At 45.7% G+C, this 18,211-nt stretch overlaps 1 protein-coding gene across 2 annotated transcripts in view; it reads right to left on the reverse strand.

Annotated features, from left to right (window-relative positions):
- The window catches only part of LOC149457488 (phospholipid-transporting ATPase IC-like), a 115,573-nt gene that overhangs the window by 13,417 nt on the left and 83,945 nt on the right, over positions 1 to 18,211 (reverse strand). For both annotated transcript variants that reach the window (XM_089683722.1, XM_089683721.1), the window contains 2 exons: positions 9,082 to 9,352; positions 2,621 to 2,844 (listed from right to left, as the gene is read on the reverse strand). In XM_089683722.1, coding sequence (XP_089539848.1) covers positions 2,621 to 2,844; positions 9,082 to 9,352 — 495 coding nt within the window. The remainder of the gene's footprint in view (positions 1 to 2,620; positions 2,845 to 9,081; positions 9,353 to 18,211) is intronic.

Genomic DNA, 18,211 nt, shown 5'->3' on the forward strand with positions numbered 1-18,211 from the left:
CAACTTGAACGTGCAAATAGGCCTTCCAGCTAAGCCTAGCTGGGACCTTAGTGTCTTCCTAAAAGCTTCTTCTAAAGTCCTGCACAGGGGTCTCCTCCTGCATGCCTGTACCCAGGAACACTGTCTACCTCGTTCTACCTCCCACTATAATTCTAGAATCCTCTAAAAGACAGTGGGAAGAAACAGAGCAGCAGTCAGTGAAACACTGAGTCAATCAACCCCTGCCCTACTGATCACAGAGGAGCTAGCTAAATTTACCTACTAGCCAACAACATGAGGGTGCTACATCAGTACTTCCATATGAATGGATATGCCTGGCTGTAGTCCAATATGTCTACTGAAGGCTGTACGTAGCACCTTGGCTTCCCGGGTGGTGGGAAGGGGAACAGAATTTATATTGAACAAGCTCAGGTGCTCGTGTGCAAGAGGCCCAAACATCAGGAGTATCACTTGTAATTATTGGATGGCTTCCAGCCATCATGGTTATGATGAGGAATTATGTATCCCTTCCAATAATTTATTGAAGATGAATTACCTTTGAGTTCAGTGACCTTTGTGATCACATTGGGCTTATGTCAAACATTTACATGGTCACCAAACTGCTTGTATAATTACGATGCACAGCCTGGATTTATTATTCCTTATAAAAGAACAAATACAACTTTATAGTAGTGATCACCAGTGGCTAGGTGGTTAGCACTTGCACCTGAGAGCAGTAGGGTTGATTGTTTGAATCCCAACCACATCACTACCTACCTGAAGTTTGCATGTTCTCCCTATGTCTGTGTGGGTTTCCTCCTTGTACTCCGGTTTCCTCCCACACTCCAAAGACAAGCTAGTAGGTTAATTGGGTCCCGTCTACATTGACCGTAGTATGTGTATGTATGAATATATGTTAGGGGCTTTACATTGTAAGATATATACAGTCATGGCCGAAATTGTTGGCACCCTTGATATTTCTCCAGGAAATCATGTATTTCTCACGAAACGTATTGCATTAACACATGTTTTGCTATACACATGTTTATTCCCTTTGTGTGTATTGGGACAAAACAAAAAAAGGGAGGAAAGAAAGCAAATTCGACATAATGTCACACAAACCTCCAAAAATGGGCTGGACAAAAGTATTGGCACCCTTTCACAACTGCGGATAAATAAGAATGTTACAAGCATGTGATGCTCCTGTAAACTCACCTGGGGCAAGTAACAGGTGTGGGCAATATAGAAATCACACCTGAAAGCAGATAAAAAGGAGAGACGTTCACTTAACCTTTGCATTGTGTGTCTGTCTGTGCCACACTAAGCATGGACAACAGAAAGAGGAGACGAGAACTGTCTGAGGATCTGAGAACCAAAATTGTGGCAAAATATCAACAATCTCAAGGTTACAAGTCCATCTCCAGAGAACTAGATTTGCCTTTGTCCACAGTGCGCAACATTATCAAGAAGTTTGCAACCCATGGCACTGTAGCTAATCTCCCTGGTCGTGGACGGATGAGGAAAATTGATGAAAGATTGCAACGCAGAATAGTCCGGATGGTGGATAAGCAGCCCCAAACATGTTCCAAAGACATTCAAGCTGTCCTGCAGGCTCAGGGAGCATCAGTGTCAGCGCGAACTATCCGTCGACATTTAAATGAAATGAAACGCTATGGCAGGAGACCCAGGAGGACCCCACTGCTGACACAGAGACATAAAAAAGCAAGACTACAGTTTGCCAAAATGTACTTGAGTAAGCCAAAAGCCTTCTGGGAAAACGTCTTGTGGACAGATGAGACCAAGATAGAGCTTTTCGGTAAAGCACATCATTCTACTGTTTACCGAAAACGGAATGAGGCCTACAAAGAACAAAACACAGTACCTACGGTAAAATATGGTGGAGGTTCAATGATGTTTTGGGGTTGTTTTGCTGCCTCTGGCACTGGGTGCCTTGACTGTGTGCAAGGCATCATGAAATCTGAGGATTACCAAAGGATTTTGGGTCGCACTGTAGGGCCCAGTGTCAGAAAGCTGGGTTTGCGTCCAAGATCCTGGGTCTTCCAGCAGGACAATGACCCCAAACATACGTCAAAAAGCACTCAGAAATGGATGGCAAAGAAGCGCTGGAGAGTTCTGAAGTGGCCAGCAATGAGCCCAGATCTAAATCCCATTGAACACCTGTGGAGAGATCTTAAAATTGCTGTTGGGAAAAGGTGTCCTTCCAATAAGAGAGACCTGGAGCTGTTTGCAAAGGAAGAGTGGTCCAAAATTCCGGGTGAGAGGTGTCAGAAGCTTATTGATGGTTATAGGAAGCGACTGATTTCAGTTATGTTTTCCAAAGGGTGTGCAACCAAATATTAAGTTAAGGGTGCCAATACTTTTGTCCAGCCCATTTTTGGGGTTTTGTGTGACATTATGTCATATTTGCTTTTCTGCCTCTGTTTTATATTTGTTCCAATACATACAAAGGGAATAAACATGTGTATAGCAAAACATGTGTTAATGCAATACCTTTTTTGTGTGAAATACTTGATTTTCAGGAAAAATATCAAGGGTGCCAACAATTTCGGCCATGACTGTATATATTGCTGTGTAAATTATTGGTGCTATATAAGTACATGCGATAATAATTATTACTTACCAGGGAAGTGAAGCAATTGAAGACGGCGAACCAGATGTTGTGAACAAGACTGGCAAAAGTCTTGTAGTTGTAGTAACATAAGAACTTGGAAAAACGAGCATAAGACAATCTCCCATGGAAGAACAGCAGGTTCTGGAGGTAAGAGAACTGAGCCACGGCAAATTCACTAGCCAAGACAGCCTGGAGACCTTCCTTCCCAATCACCCCTACACCAATATGGGCAGCTATAAAACAGATAACACAAGATCGGATACTTAAGCCTGATGAAGGTACAGGGTGAGTCTAAGTTGCTTGGTTAAGCTACTAGGTTTCTCTGCAGCTGAATATTAAGTGATGAAAAAATTGGCTCTTAATGCTCTGTACACACGATAAGAAAATTGTCCGAAAAATTTTGCAGAACCGCTGATCGAACAATTTTCTCTTAATTGATGAGCAGGATGTTTTAACCGATAACGATATTGTGAACAAAAAAATCCGGTTGAACAACAGTGAAAAATGTTGTCATTTCACATACAAACGACCGATTTTCTATGCAGTGATATGACGGTCGTACGAAAAAATTCTATCAAGCGCTATCACACATGAGCGGAAACAGAAGATGACCCAGACGTTTATGTCCAAGGAATCTTCGGAAACACGAACAAAAAATCCAAATGTTAAAAGTAGATTGGCCTAATGAGATAATGAAAGCAGAATTCTGCAGATTATATTTTATATATCACTATTTATGTATATAGGTCATGTAATAAACTATATTATACTCATTGCTGGTAATTGTGTATATCGCTCGTTCTAGACGGAAGGGCGTGGCTACAAGGTCACACGCACACTGCATCACTTCCACTTGTATGGAAAACATCAACACTACGTATTGCCCGACGAACAATTTTTTCCAATTGGTTAATGTGGGCCACGATTTCGACCAACGAACGAATGCCTCTCGGTCGTCAGATGACCGATCGGTCGATTTTCTAATAGTGTATTCCCACCTTTAGGCTCCATGCACATGTGGTGTTTTGATAACGCTGGTAATGTTAGCTGTGTAAAGTCATGTTAAAAACTTGTTTTTCAGCTTTTTTAGCGTTTTCGCATTCGTGTTTAGCTGCGTTTTCCCGTGTTTTTCCTGCGTTTTTTTACAACAAAAAAAATTTCTTGTCAAAGAAAGTCCAAAAATATCGGCGTTTTACTGTGTTTTAGTGTGTTTTTCAATGTTTGAGCATTTTTACAGCTAAAAAAACCCCTCTAGAAACCCACTAGTGCTGAATTTTTTCTCCAGCCAAAAAACGTTCCTGCCAAAAATCGTTGATTCCAGTCTATGTGTGCATGGACACATAGGATAACAATGCTGGAAAAAAATGTCAAAAGCAGCAGCTGTAAAAACGTCCCGTGTGCATGAGGACTTCTGGTCAATCAGTTATGTTATTGATATAGTCCACAGTCAGTCAGTAATTGATGGGACAATGAGGTCCCCATCATATAAGCTATGTATATGCATGTAGCAGTGATTAAAGTGACCTGTATGTAGGCATTTGAAAAAGGCATACTAAATGGCATGCAATCAGCACAAAAATATTTGTTTTAAAATTCAAAAAATATTCTGTAGCATTCTTCTAGATAGGATTAGTTATGTTTTTGATAGGTAAAGTTAGTTGTCACTCTGTATGCAGAGTGGTTGTAATCTTTGCTAGATAAAGCTCACTGTACTGATTGTTTGTTGAGGTCTGCTCTCTGTACTCAAATGCTGCTAGTCTGCCTAGCTTCCTCTGTATCCAGGAGACTATAAAAGTTGCTGGATGATAGGTGGAGACCTATGCAGATGGAAGCATGAATATGGACATAGCCACAACCTTCCCCAGTGTGAGGGGCTCCAAGGCATTCTGGGTAACTGTATATTTTCTATGAAGACACACTGCTCTGGGTCTTTCCTGGATACAATTGTCCAAGCCTGGGGAGATGGCACGTTGCTCGCTCATGCAGTTGCCACTGTCTGCTTCAGGTGGCTTACCTTAGGGCCTGAATTGCTGAGACCCGGGTTCTGCTATGGTGACTGAGGGGCTGTCACCTGAAGATCTGGTCTGGTATCACAGAGGAAGGTGTCCAGTGTCTCTTGGGCCTTGTACAGACATCCCTAAGGATCTTAGCGAATGTGTGCTGTTAACCCTCCTCTGGTGCTAGCAAGTCAGCTGTGGGTTTAGCAAAGGGAATACCGGCTGGTGTTCTGAAGAGCTTGTCCTTCTGCCCACTATTAAACCGGGCACTGCTCTGGGCTCTAAAGAAGTTACTACTGTTTCTACTTAAAGGTGAAGTCCACCATTTGATTCAAGCGTGACCTCGGATATTGCTTCTAGTCCTCAGTGTACATAGTTCCTAATCTGTAGTATCCCACGAACCGCCCTCATCCCCATCCGACAAAAATAAAAAGCAACAAAAACAACACCCCTAGACTGATTGGAGAAATGAGAGAATGAGCCTGTGTGCCTGGCAGTGGGGCAAGGTATTTAGGGAGGACCTGGACAGTATTCCAGCAGCTCCTACGGGAGTAGTGCTACAAATCTTTTTATTGTGTTCTCTTCATTAAAATAAGTACATAATCCATTATGAAATATGCATGAAAAAAATTGGCATATTTAGGTGTTAATCCATGCAACGCACTTCTTGGAAAAAAAATCCATTGCATATGCAGATCAAAAAAACATCTTTTGAAAAAGACATAACATAATTTTATGAACAGATGTATTTGGGTTGATTTACTAAAACTGGAGAGTGGAAAATGTGGTGCAGCTGTGCATGGCAGCCAATCAGCTTCTAACTTTAACTTGTTCAACTATCCTTTGATAAAAAAAATGGAAGCTGCTTTGGTTTCTATGCAGGGCTGCACCCGCTTTTGCACTCTAATTTTAGTAAATCATCCCCATTGAAAGAAAATTTCAGTATGTGCTAGAATGAGAAGACTATCTGCACACTCATAATTCCAAGCAAAGGCTCACTGCAAGCAATGTATTAGCTTGCACACACAAACGTATTTGCTCGCATGCTAAGCAGTGTGTGTAGGCGCACGCTCGACAATGGTAAACTGGATTGTGACATGAACAGATTGTTGCGTAGTCTTCAGTTCATGATTTATCTATGAACTGACCTGCTACAATTGCCTGCCTGTATGTACAACTAGCTTGCATTTGACCATTCTTCGGATTCCTGTCTACCTGTTGGGACCTCGCTTGTGTTTGGACTCTGTATCCTACCTCCCGATTCAGTACCCCCTGCACAGTTGTGAACAGACCTCGGCTTGTATCATCACTATTCCTCTTCCTCATGTTCCTGTATTTCACTGTCTGGCTTTTGTCTTCTGTCATTATGTTCCAGCCACTAGTCCTTGTCTGGTCGTCCAGTCAGCTGTGTCCTGCAACCAACAGTTGACTCATGTCCTGTGTCCTCACATCTCCTGTTATTACTACCAGGGGTTTTGGACAAGAGGTCCAAGAGAAGCCCCCTTTAAAGCTTAAATTTTCACCAAGGTACGTAACATGTAAATAGAAATATATTGTAACTCATATAGCACCTTCCAGCGTGCATAGTTAGATAAATTTTGTTTTGCTCACAAAGTAGCTGAAGTGAATTTGTGGGGTTCAAGCTCAGGTCAGTCTGGAGGGCTCTGTAGGGCAGGCCTCTGTCACCTCTCCCTGGTTCTGGAAGTTCTGCAAGTCTGCAGTAACTTCTAGAAGCTAGTGGGTGGGGGTACAGAGGCAGGGATCTGAATATTCATGGGAGTTTGACCAATCCCCGGCCTGGAGGCCTGGCATGGTGGTAAGATCTGCCCATAAACACTGAAGAGCATGGCCACCAGGGTTTGTTGCTAGGTTGGAGAAATTAGTGCTGAGTCGAGGTTCGTGAGGCCTGGAGGGACCCCAGGGCTGGGAGCTCTGCCTCCAGGCAGGACCTGAGGAAGAAAGGAAAGGAGCAGTGTGATCAGAGGGATCTTCACCACCCTTCAGTCTCATTCAGTCGACCCTGTGTTGCAAGGGAAGGATTTGTACAGCAGGAGGCCTTAACAGCAATCTTTACCGAGCTGCAGGATTTCAAGGGACAGAGTGAGTACCTTTCACCACCCAAAGCCTATAGGGGAGAGGCAACAAAGTGCAATACCAAGCTAGCCATCCGGGAGGGACAGCTTCTGGCAACCTTCACCCCTGCTTGGGATAGTCTTTTGGCAACGTGCCCATGCTGGGGATCAGTATTGGTAGTGTTTTGCCAGTCTGTTGAAAGTAATTTACTCTGGAAACACAGTCTGGAGTATTGTGCTAAGAAGACAGGGTAGCCAGAGTGGTCCTCAAACTTTTTCTACACTTTTCACCCCCCAAAGCCTACAAAGCATACAGGTATCCTCTACCCTTGCTTGGGGAATTTTCAGTTGCAGCCAGTCACAATGGCATTTTCTACTAAGGGGACATAGAGCTCCTGCATACAGTTGGGACTTTGCTATTTACACAAAGGGGACAGAGCCCCTACAAGAAGATTGGAATATTCACTACTGATCCATCAAGAACTGACATTCCAGAAGGAGTACAGTCTAGGATCCATTTTTGCTGCAAGTTGTAAATAGAGAAGTTGCCCTCAAAGTTGTTGAATTCCGTATTGGGCATCCCATAACCCCTTATCCATATCCAAGTTTATATTTCCCCAATAAAACATGAAAACAAGCCCAAGGACTGGTTTTCTGACTGTTGAAAATGCATTAAATCTATTTAATACTTCATACAAAATCCTTTGTACAAAATCTATGGAAAGAACTAAATATCAGAGTTAATAGAAGAGGCCCACAGAACCTTCAAGATTTGAAGACTGTGTGGAAGAATGGGCCAAAGTTACACCTGAGCAATGCATGTGACTAGTTTCTCCAGACAGGAGGCGTCTCACAGCTGTCATTACCAACAAAGGATTTTGTACCAAGTATTAAACACATTTTAGTTAGCGTGTTCAATACGTGTGATGTGTTCAATACTTACCGGTATTTTATCCACTGTATGTACATGAATAAGATTTCATAATGGATCATATACAGTACTTCTGAGAACCTGCATGTTTTAAACCTTGACACAGAGCACGTTTTAATGAAGAAAGCAAAATAAAAAGAGTTTGTTCAGTTTTAAAATGAATGTTCGTTTGTCGTTACTGCATGACATTTAATTCTCCTTTTTCATAGTCAAACATATACGTAGGGGTATGGTATATGGTATAATGTTTGTTTCCTTTGACCCCCACTAGTTCTTTTCCCTTTAATGCATGTATAATGAAAGCCACAGCCAGGATTTTTTCTTCAGTGTTATTACTCTTTGGGCATGACAAAACAAACAAATTGAATTTAAAGCAGGGCTCCAGTCTCCTGTAAAAAAAAAAAAAATAATAAAAGTCAGCAGCTACAAAAACTGTAGCTGCTGACTTAAAGAACAGCCACTTAACTGTCCCAGGATTCAGCGGTGTCCTGAACCCAACCGGGTTCACCAGCCGTCCTCTGTCCCCGGTACCTTAAGTGTGGGTACCCAGCTGTGACAACTTGTGGCTTCACAGCCAGGATCCCACTGCACAGGCAGCACAGCATGAACGGACTTGTCATGTGTCCCAGAAGACTCCAGGCAGGGGGGTGGAGGAGATGAACTTCTGCATTTGATCGCCTAGGTGGTTGGAGCGGAAGTGGGAGTGGGTACCTGCCAATTTGAGGAGTAATTTTGGGCGGAGCTCCACTTTAATGTGGAAGTACAGGCAAATCCTAACTACCTCTAAACCTACGCTCAGCCACATTCTAAGCCTGATATATTTAGTCCATTAATGAAAAAAAAAAATCACTATACTTACCTGTTCTGCAGGCGCCCTGGTGTGGTCTCCAGAGGTGCCCTCTATGTGCTCGAGACAGCCAACAATGGCTGGGAAATGCCCGTGTTTGCTGTGGGGATGGGGGCTCCTTCCTTTTGTTACAAAGCTGACACGAGTAGTGACAGTGATTTTGACAAGGAAATGACTGCTGGGTATAGGATCCCCTAAGGTTGCACAGCATGAACCAAGGGGTGGGGGGCACAGTTTGGCATCTTTTCCCTGGGTGCTGGATGACCTTGTCCCGCCAATACCCCCAGTTCTTCCTCCCTCTCTGACAGCTGCGGTGTCACGTACCCAGGGGAGCAGTAACAACATTCCCTCACTCATGTGACAGTGCTTTGGCCTAGCCACTGTGTGCTAGGCCTGGGTACATTCTTTGGGAGGAGGCCACATACTCTTCCTTATCTGGGAAATGGGAAGGCGTTCTACAGTCCACACAGGTTTCTGGGAATAGTAATAACTTATAAGATTGCAATACAGGCAGAAATGTAAATATTCTCTCAGACATTAACTGTGAATATCAATAGATATGCTACATTTTACCAACTACATTTTTCCTTATGTAATAGGAACTCATATACCAATGAACTTACTCTTTATCATATTGACATCATTGCCTCCATCTCCTATAGCAAGGGTGGTGACCTTTTTGTTAGTCTTCACTAGTTGCACTATGCTGGCTTTCTGCTTTGGTGTCACTCGACAACAGATGACACATTGACACTGACAAGCCAACTCCACCAAGGCTCTTGTCTTTAAGTTGGAATGTTGGTCTGTTAACTCGTTGCTTTTTTGTTTCCAGATCAACTTCTTCCACCAGGGTAACGTTGGTGTTTTTTTTTCAGTCATGTTTGAAAATCCATTCTAGATGAAAAATTAGTGCTACAATTAAGAGCCAAAATAAGGAGAACATATATAAACAGATATAAACAGACCTAAGGATGACCACCAACTTACCAAAGAGTTATGCTTTGTATCCATTTATAAAACCTGGTTTAGTGCATGTCTGTATATTCTTAACACCCCAGAGGGCTCACAAATGAAGCTCAATTAAAAAATAACACAATCACAGACATACACTAAATGGATAAAAGTTTGGCCACCTGACCATGACAGCTTGCGGGACATTCTATTCCAAAGCCGCAGAGAATTAAAGTGATAGTAAAGCCTACCTTGTTTACTTGCGCCTACATGTAAGCCTAAAATAAGGCTAACCTGTAGGTATGTGAGATGGGGAAACAGCTCTCATGGTTTGAACACTGATTGTGTGGAAGTAAATTAATGTTTTGACTGACATTCTGCGGTGTAGCCACAAGATGTCACTGTTTGTCTAACACAGCCTCAGACTGCATAGATATTTGTATATTCATGACGAGGTGGAATTTTCACACAGAGTTGGAGTGAACAGGAAGAGGAGACTTCAGCCATGTTTTGAACGATGCTGAATGAAGGGGCCATGTGAGCTGAGAATCCGATGACATCCAGGTGTGGGAGCTTCCCTCAGTAACCAGAGCTGAAGCTAAGTGAAGCTGATCATGTCCAAGACCCTGATCCTGTTCAGAGAAAGGAAGAATGCTGCCAGTAATGCTGATGAAAGCAGAGGAACAACGCAGCATACACTGCAATATCGCAAGCTTGTTGGAGAGACATTTGTTCTGTTCAGAGTCACCAGCGGATGCAAAGCAGATCCGGGTCGGTAAGATCGTGCACGCACCTCATTTCAGTGTTGGCGCCTTGAGACTGAGTCAAGGCCTATAGGTTTGTTAGTTAGGGTCTCTGTGTCAGGCCACAAGTGTTGTTACTGATCATTGGAAGGACTCCACAACGTAAAGTGACATTTCACATTGGAGAGCTGATAAAATCCTACAAACTCAAGCCAGACTGGCGGTTTGCTCAGAAGGAATACTCAGACACATGCTACAGGACCAGTTATGGGAGGGGGAATACTGTAGATTTGTGTAAGATTGTAAGCTGTTGTGCTGCACCACAGGCAAGCCCATACCGTACACCCATACACCGATTCCTGCTCTTTTCGGGTAATAACGGGTAAGGTCTGGCAGCTTAGTTGTGCCCGCCAGTAGGTAAATTACTACACTTTCTTCTTTCTCCATCAGGAGGCGCTGTGCTGTGCAGCACAAGGGTCTCAGCCTTTGGGCTGGGTGTATGTAAATTTATTGTATGTTCCCAGCATTTGTGGTTGTGTTTACTTGCCACATCTAAGTACAATTCTGTTGTGGCAAAAGCTGGTGTTGGGGTTGCTTTCCTTGTTCGTGACTTCACTGTATCTTGGGGAGCCCACCCCAGTACACGGCTTACAGATACAGTAAATATCTCCTAAAACGTGCACAGTTTAGGTGATATTTACTATAGTAGCATTGGTGACGTCACCGACACATGTGCACTGTGCTCTTGTGATCGTCGTGCTGTGACTCCTGTGCACATACATGCAAGTAAAGCTGTCAGGATCCTGTCCACGGCAGAAGTTCTGGAAGATCTGGCATTTCTGCCAGTACTCTGCATGGCCGCAGAAGCACACATCAGCCTCAGTTTGGTGCCAGACGGCCTTTATATGGAGGCTCATCACTTTCTCAAGTTGCTGGATGATCTCTAGCTCCCCGTGCCCTGTTCCTGTTTCCTGTGGTTTTGACCCGTGATTTCCTGTTACCGACTCAGCTTGCTCCTAGACCTGTCTACTCTGCTTTACCCCTGATCTGACCTCGGCTTGGCTTACGGATACTCTCTCTCTCGCTCCTCTGTGTATGACCTCGGCTATCCCATCTGACTGCTCTGATTCCCACCTGGTACCTGACCTTGGCTTGAACCGACTACCCAGTAAACATCTAAATCCTGGAAGGGCTTGCATACCACGCAGAGGCCCTGTCTGCAGATCTGAGTGGACCACCAACCAGCACTCCTACAGGCGACTTGTGCAACTTTGGGCCTGACTCCCGCTGTCCCACTCTCAGGGGAGTCTGGAACTTAGCTGCAAGGGAAGCCCTCGCTCCATTGGCCAACATCTCCAGGTACATGATAGTATCATCCAGCCAGTATGTCGAAGGCCGAGAGAGGCGCTTCTGCACTAGAGGCCCTGTGCCAACAGATGACGGCACTTACCCAAGCAGTGAAGGATGTACAGCAAGGGTACTTCCAGCTAGAAGGGCGTCTTCACTCCCTCTCTACTTCCGCGGACCAGGATCCCTCCGCCATTTCCAACCCAGTAACCGCACATGCCAGTCAGTCTCCTGCCATCATTCCTGCAATAGTGTTACCACCTCCAGAACCCAGAGTTTCTACTGTGGAATGTTTTCTCGGGGATCGACGTACGTTCAAAGCTTTCAAGAATGCCTGTGAATTATATTTTGCTCTGCAACCCAGGACCTTTTCTCTGGAAGCAGTCAAGGTCAGCTTCATCATCTCCCTCTTGTCTGAAGAAACTCAGTCTTGGGCACATGGTCTTCTGGAACAAAAGAGCCCAGCACCCAATTCAGTTAGTGAATTCTTTGAAGCCATGGCTGCCCTCTACGACGATCCCCAGAGGACCTCCACGCTCTACTACAAGGTCGGCGGCCTGTGGAGGACTACATAGTGGAGTTCCGTAAATGGTCTGCAGACAACGGTTGGAACGATGCAGCATTGAAGTACCAGTTCCGCCTAGGCCTGTCCGAGTCCCTCAAGGACGAGTTAGCTAGGTTGGAAGCTCCCTCCTCCTTGGAGAACCTTATCCTGCTCGCTACTCAGTTGGATCGGCGTCTACTGGAATGACGCCCAGAGCGTACTCAGACCTTTCGGCCCACTTGGGTTCTGCCAAAAGTTCCAGGACCAACGGCTCCTGCCCTTGCTCGGAAAACCCATCAACACTTTGGAGGTAGAACCTATGCAAATCGTCCTTCTCCGACCTGCCCTAACTCCGGAAGAAAGGCTACGCAGACAGCAAGGCAACCTCTGTCTTTACTGTGGGGCCACTTCCTGCGTAACTGCCCAGTACGACCAAGTATGTCCAGCCAGCCCCATCCTTTGTACCTTCAGCTATCCAGGACTTTAACCACCCATGTCATTCTCCCCATGTCATTGCAGGTGGCTGGAAGGGACGTCAAGTTGCGGGCAGTCATTGACTCGGAAGCTTGTAGCTGTTTCTTAGACATCCAATTGGCCAAGAACTTACACATCCCTCTTCTGCCTAGGAAACAGACTTGACGTCTTACTTGCACATGGCACTACTCCGAGTTCCGGACCTGTTACCAAGAAAACCATTCCTATTCTTTCAACCACCGACTCTGACCATCAGGAGTTTATTCGTTTTGATGTGATCAGATCCCCCATGCTTCCAGCCATCCTAGGAATACCCTGGTTGCAAGCCCACAACCCACAGATCAATTGGCCCAAGATGGAAATCATCTTTTCTTCACAATATTGTCTACAACACTATGGTGCTCCTGCTCTAACCAATTCTTCTGTATGTCTCAGTCCAACCTCCAGAGGCCAGTCAATCAATTCCCTCTACCTACCACGACTTCCTTGATGTATTTGATAGGAAGAAGGCCGACACGTTGCCTTCTCATCAATCTTACAATTGCCCAATTGTGTTTCTCCCAGGGGCAGAAATACCATTTGGGTGAATTTTTCCATTGTCCAAACTTGAACTGGAAGCCCTCTGGCACTATGTAGACGAGAATCTCGCTAAAGAATTCATCCGCCCCTCTTCCTCTCCTGCCGGGGCTGGTATTTTTTTTTGTAGAAAAAAAGGATCGGTCTCTCAGACCTTGCATTGACTACAGGGAACCTAATAAAATTACCATTAAAAACCGGTATCCTCTTCCTCTGGTGCTCGAGTTGTTTCAGAGATTTCGAACAGCCCGAGTGTTCACTAAATTGAAGTTACGGGGGGCCTACAATTTAGTCCATATAAGAGAGGGCGATAAGTGGAAGACTGCCTTCAGAACACGCTTTGGACATTTTGAGTACCTAGTGATGCCGTTTGGGCTAAGTAATGCCCCTGCTACGTTTCAACACTTTGTGAACAACATCTTTAGAGAGTACCTTGACCTTTTTGTGATTGTCTACCTGGACGATATCCTAATTTTCTCTACCTCACTAGAACTCCATCGTGATCACGTTAGGAAAGTGCTAAACACTCTAAGGATGCATAGTTTGTATGCCAAGGCGGAGAAGTGTGAGTTTGAGAAGCAGTCCATCCAGTTCCTGGGGCTCATAATTTCCACCGAAGGGATCTCCATGGACCCTCAAAGTATCTGCTATCCTGGATTGGCCTGCACCTTCAGACAGGAAAGGTGTCCAATGATTCTTGGGTTTCTCCAACGTTTATCGGAAATTTATTAAGGGCTTTTCCACAATCATTGCCCCTATTACTCGACTCACCCGCCAGCATACACGTTCTTGCTGGAGCAAAGAAGCTCAAAAAGCATTTGAGCAATTAACAGATCAGTTCACCTCCGCTCCTGTGTTACAGCATCCAGAGCCAACACTCCCTTTCATCCTGGAGGTGGACGCATCTGAAGTTGCTACAGGAGCCGTACTCTCCCAGCGCCAGGGCCCAAAGGCTCTGCTTCACCCAATAGCCTTTTGTTCTAGAAAACTGAGCCAAGCTGAAAGGAACTATGATGTGGGTAATAGGAACTTTTAGCGATTAAGATAGCCTTCGAAGAACGGAGGTATCTCTTGGAAGGAACCAGCCACCCAATTATGATTTTCACAGATCATAAAAATCTGCAGCATCTCTAAGGTTCGCCAAGCGCCTAAGACCTTGACAGGCTAGATGGGATTTTTATTTCTCCAGGTTTAACTTCCACATAACCTACCGCCCAGGATCCAAGAACGGGAAGGTGAATACCCTTTCCCGCCTGTTCCCAGACTCAGAGGAGCCTTCTCCCCAAACATCATTTTGTCGGCCCAAAATGTTTTGCTGATCCAACCCAGCCTAAAGTCTTTGATCAAGCAAGCCTCTGCACTATGTCCTGAACCCGAACAAGATTCGCTTAGAAGGCAGGATGGTCTTCTTTGGCACAAGGATAAAATCTTTGTATCCCAAGAAGTGCGGTCTTAAGTTTTCAGGGCTTTCCATGACCATCAACTGGCTGGACACTTTGGAGCCCGTAAGACAATGGAACTAATCCAGCGATCCTTCTGGTGGCCCAACTTGAATCATGACTGTATAGCCTATGTGAAGTCGTGCACAGTGTGTCTGCGGAACAAGGGAGACAAAGCCAAGGCCTGGGGGTTGCTGAGGCCCCTGCCCATTCTTGATTATCCCTGGGAGATGGTTGCAATGGACTTCATTGTGGATTTACCGCCCTCGGAGGAGTTTACTACCATTATAGTAGTAGTGGATCGGCTATCCAAAATGGCCCACTTTTTACCAATGGTGGGTACTCCATCTGCAATAGAGACTGCACTAACTTTCATCAAAGATTGTCAGGTTACATGGTCTGCCCAGTAATATCGCAGATTGAGGATGCAGTTTCCGTCCAGGTTCTGGAGAGCCCTCTGCAAGGCTCTGAAGGTGGAACTCTGCTTATCGTCCGCCTACCATCTCCAGAGTAACGGGCAAACTGAGCGAACAAACCAGACTTTGGAGCAATATTTACGGTGCTTCTCTGCTTTTTCTCAGGATGATTGGGCATCCCTACTCCCATTGGCAGAATTTGCCAAAAATTCAGTTACAAACCAGTCACCATTTTGGGCCAATTATGGATTCCACCCTTCCTTCATACCTGACACCATTCCTGAAGCTTCAATACTCGCAGTACAGGACAGACTCTCCACGCTACAGAACAACTGTAAAGTCCTCCGAGAGTCTATAGTGAAATCCCAGGCTGATTATAAGTAACACTATGACAGGAAACGGAGAAGAAACCCTCCTCTGAAGATTGGAGACAAAGTTTGGCTATCAACTGTCAATCTAAAACTCCCGTGCCTATCACGTAAGTTGGGTCCAAGGTACATTGGCCCTTTCTGGATCAAGAGGGAAATCAATCCAGTGGCGTTTGAGCTGTTCCTTCCGGAATCATACAAGATCCACCCAGTTTTCCACGTTTCCCTACTTAAGCCAGCTGTTCCTGATCCTTTTCCAGGGAGAGTAGAACCACCTCCTCCCCTGATAACAGTTGGGGAGGAGATGGAATATGGGGTTAAAGCAATTCTGGACTGCAGAAGGCAGGGAAGACAAATCCAGTAACCTGGTCAGATGGAAGGGGTACCCACCTGAAGAAAGTTCCTGGGAACCAAAAGGCAATGTACATGCCCCCAGGCCTCTCCAAGAATTTAGTTCCAAGTATCTTAAAAAGATGCCCCAGGTGGGCATCCGGAGGCTGCCCTTTAGGGGGGGCACTGTCAGGGTCCTGTCCACGGCAGAAGTTCTAGAAGATCTGGCATTTCTGCCAGTACTTTGCATGGCTGCAGAAGCACACATCAGCCTCAGTTTGGTGCCAGATGGCCTTTATAAGGAGGCTCATCACTTTCTCAAGTTGCCAGATGATCTCTAGCGCCCCGTGCCCTGTTCCTGTTTCCTGTGATTTTCTGTTACTGACTCGGCTTGCTCCTAGACCCGTCTACTCTGCTTTACCTCTGATCTGACCTTGGCTTGGCTTATGGATACTCTCTCTCTCGCTCCTCTGTGTATGACCTTGGCTATCCCATCTGACGAAGTCTGTTCTGATTCCCACCTGGTACCTGACTTTGGATTGAACAGTCTACCCAGTAAACATCTAAATCCCGGAAGGGCTTGCGTACCACGCAGAGGCGCCTCCTGTCTGCAGACCTATCTCGTGCACCAGCTGTGCTGAGTGGACCACCAACCAGCACTCCTACAGGCAACCTGTGCAACTTTGGGCCTGACTCCCACTGTCCCACTCTCAGGGGAGTCCGGAACTTAGCCGCAAGGGAAGCCCTCTCTCCACTGGCCTGCATCACCAGGTACGTGATAAACGTCATCACGGCTCGGCCAAACAGCCAAAGCCTGCACACCTGGAAGGAAGACCATGTGAAGGTGGAAGCCCTGTCAGCGGTGACAATGTGCTGCTGGAGGGCTACGTTCTAAGGTAAGTCTTTCATAATGTGCTAGTATGCGATGCATACTAGTACATTATGCTATTTTGCAGGGGACTTTTTTTTTAAGAATATTTTTGGGTTGTTCACTACCGTTTTAATATGAAGTTGGCTCTCCTTTCAGCTATAGCAGCCTCCACCTCTTTCCAAGATTTGGGAGTTTATCTGTGGGAAATTGTGTCCATTCAGCCAAAAGTGCATTTGTGAGGTCAGGTACTGAAGTTGGAAGAGTTGCCCTAACTCAAGGTCAGTTTCCCATTCATACCAAAGGTAATAAGTAGGGTTGAGGTTAGGGCTCTGTAGCAGTGGCAGGACATGATCATCCAGGGCAAAGATGCCAAAATGCAACCCTCCCTTCCTTCATGATGTGCAAGCTTAAGGGATCCTACTCACAGCTGTCTATTGTCAAAATCACTGTGCAGCTCCTGATCCATCAGGTTTTGCTTCGACCTGGAAATGCATAGTTTTTCCAACGCAGTCCTACCACAAGAGGAATGAAGGAGGAGGGAAAGAGAACACAGCCCACACTGCCTCCTAGCTCTCTTCTTGCCACTCCCAGTGCTGGGCTGACAGGAGCAGTGATGTCGCCGTCACTTCTCCTTTCAGCCTTGTAACAGAAGGAAAGTGCCCACATCCCTACAGTAAGCCATTGTGCCCAGGGCAGCAACCCCTCCCACTCACCCCTTGTCCCGGCCCTGCTCTGTAGAGGCCACTAGAGTTTCTTCACATCAGTTATTCCAAACTGTGTCTTTATGGAACTGGCGTTGTGCACAGGTGCCCAGTCTTGCTGGAAGAATAAGGGCAAGGGCCTGTCCCCAACTGTTACAACAAGCTTTGAGGCATACAGTTGTCTAAAATATCTGCACTGTAGCATTAAGGGTCCTTTTACTGGAAAAAGCTAAACTCAGCAAGACGTGTCCACATACTTTGAACTAATAGTGCATACCTTTAAATAGTACTTGTGACGGAGCGTAGGCAGGACAGAACACACAGAGTAGATGTCAACCAGTTAAAGCTTTATTAGAACAGACAGTCACTCAATGGGGATTAGTGCAGAGAGAGAGAGTCCAAAATACTTGTAATTCAGCCCCGGTGGGCAAAGTTAAAGTCTCTAAAGCAGTTCATAAACAGTCAGATAACACCAGGGAAGCATACATTCACGCAGAGCTGGTGTGGCAGCCCCAGGCAGAGCTGGTGTGGCAGCCCCAGGCAGGGCTGGTGTGGCAGCCCCAGGCAGGGCTGGTGTGGCAGCCTCAGGCAGGGCTGGTGTGGCAGCCTCAGGCAGGGCTGGTGTGGCAGCCTCAGGCAGGGCTGGTGTGGCAGTCTCAGGCAGGGCTGGTGTGGCTTCTGGGGTCCCCCTGCTCCAATGGGGCTTAGGCAGAGTCTGGCCACTATCGTCCCACCGCAGCTGGGATCCCTTAGTGACTGGACGCAGAATGGAACAACAAGAGAGACCAGCACTGGCCTCTTAAACCCCCTGAGCAGGACGAGAGGCGGTTGGACAGGCTGGATACTGAAACAGGATAATTGGATTTGCAGCTGTATACGGTGTAATAGTGGGGGAAATACATTACTACAAAAGTAAGGCACTAATTAGTGGTGTATACACTAATTGAATTTGGGACCTTTTGTGGAGGGGCGAGTTAATTACAGCTAGGGGCC

This window comes from Staurois parvus, unplaced genomic scaffold, assembly GCF_062004578.1.
Source record: "Staurois parvus isolate SC_StPar_1 unplaced genomic scaffold, SC_StPar_1.0 ptg000320l, whole genome shotgun sequence".
Lineage (NCBI taxonomy): Eukaryota > Metazoa > Chordata > Amphibia > Anura > Ranidae > Staurois > Staurois parvus.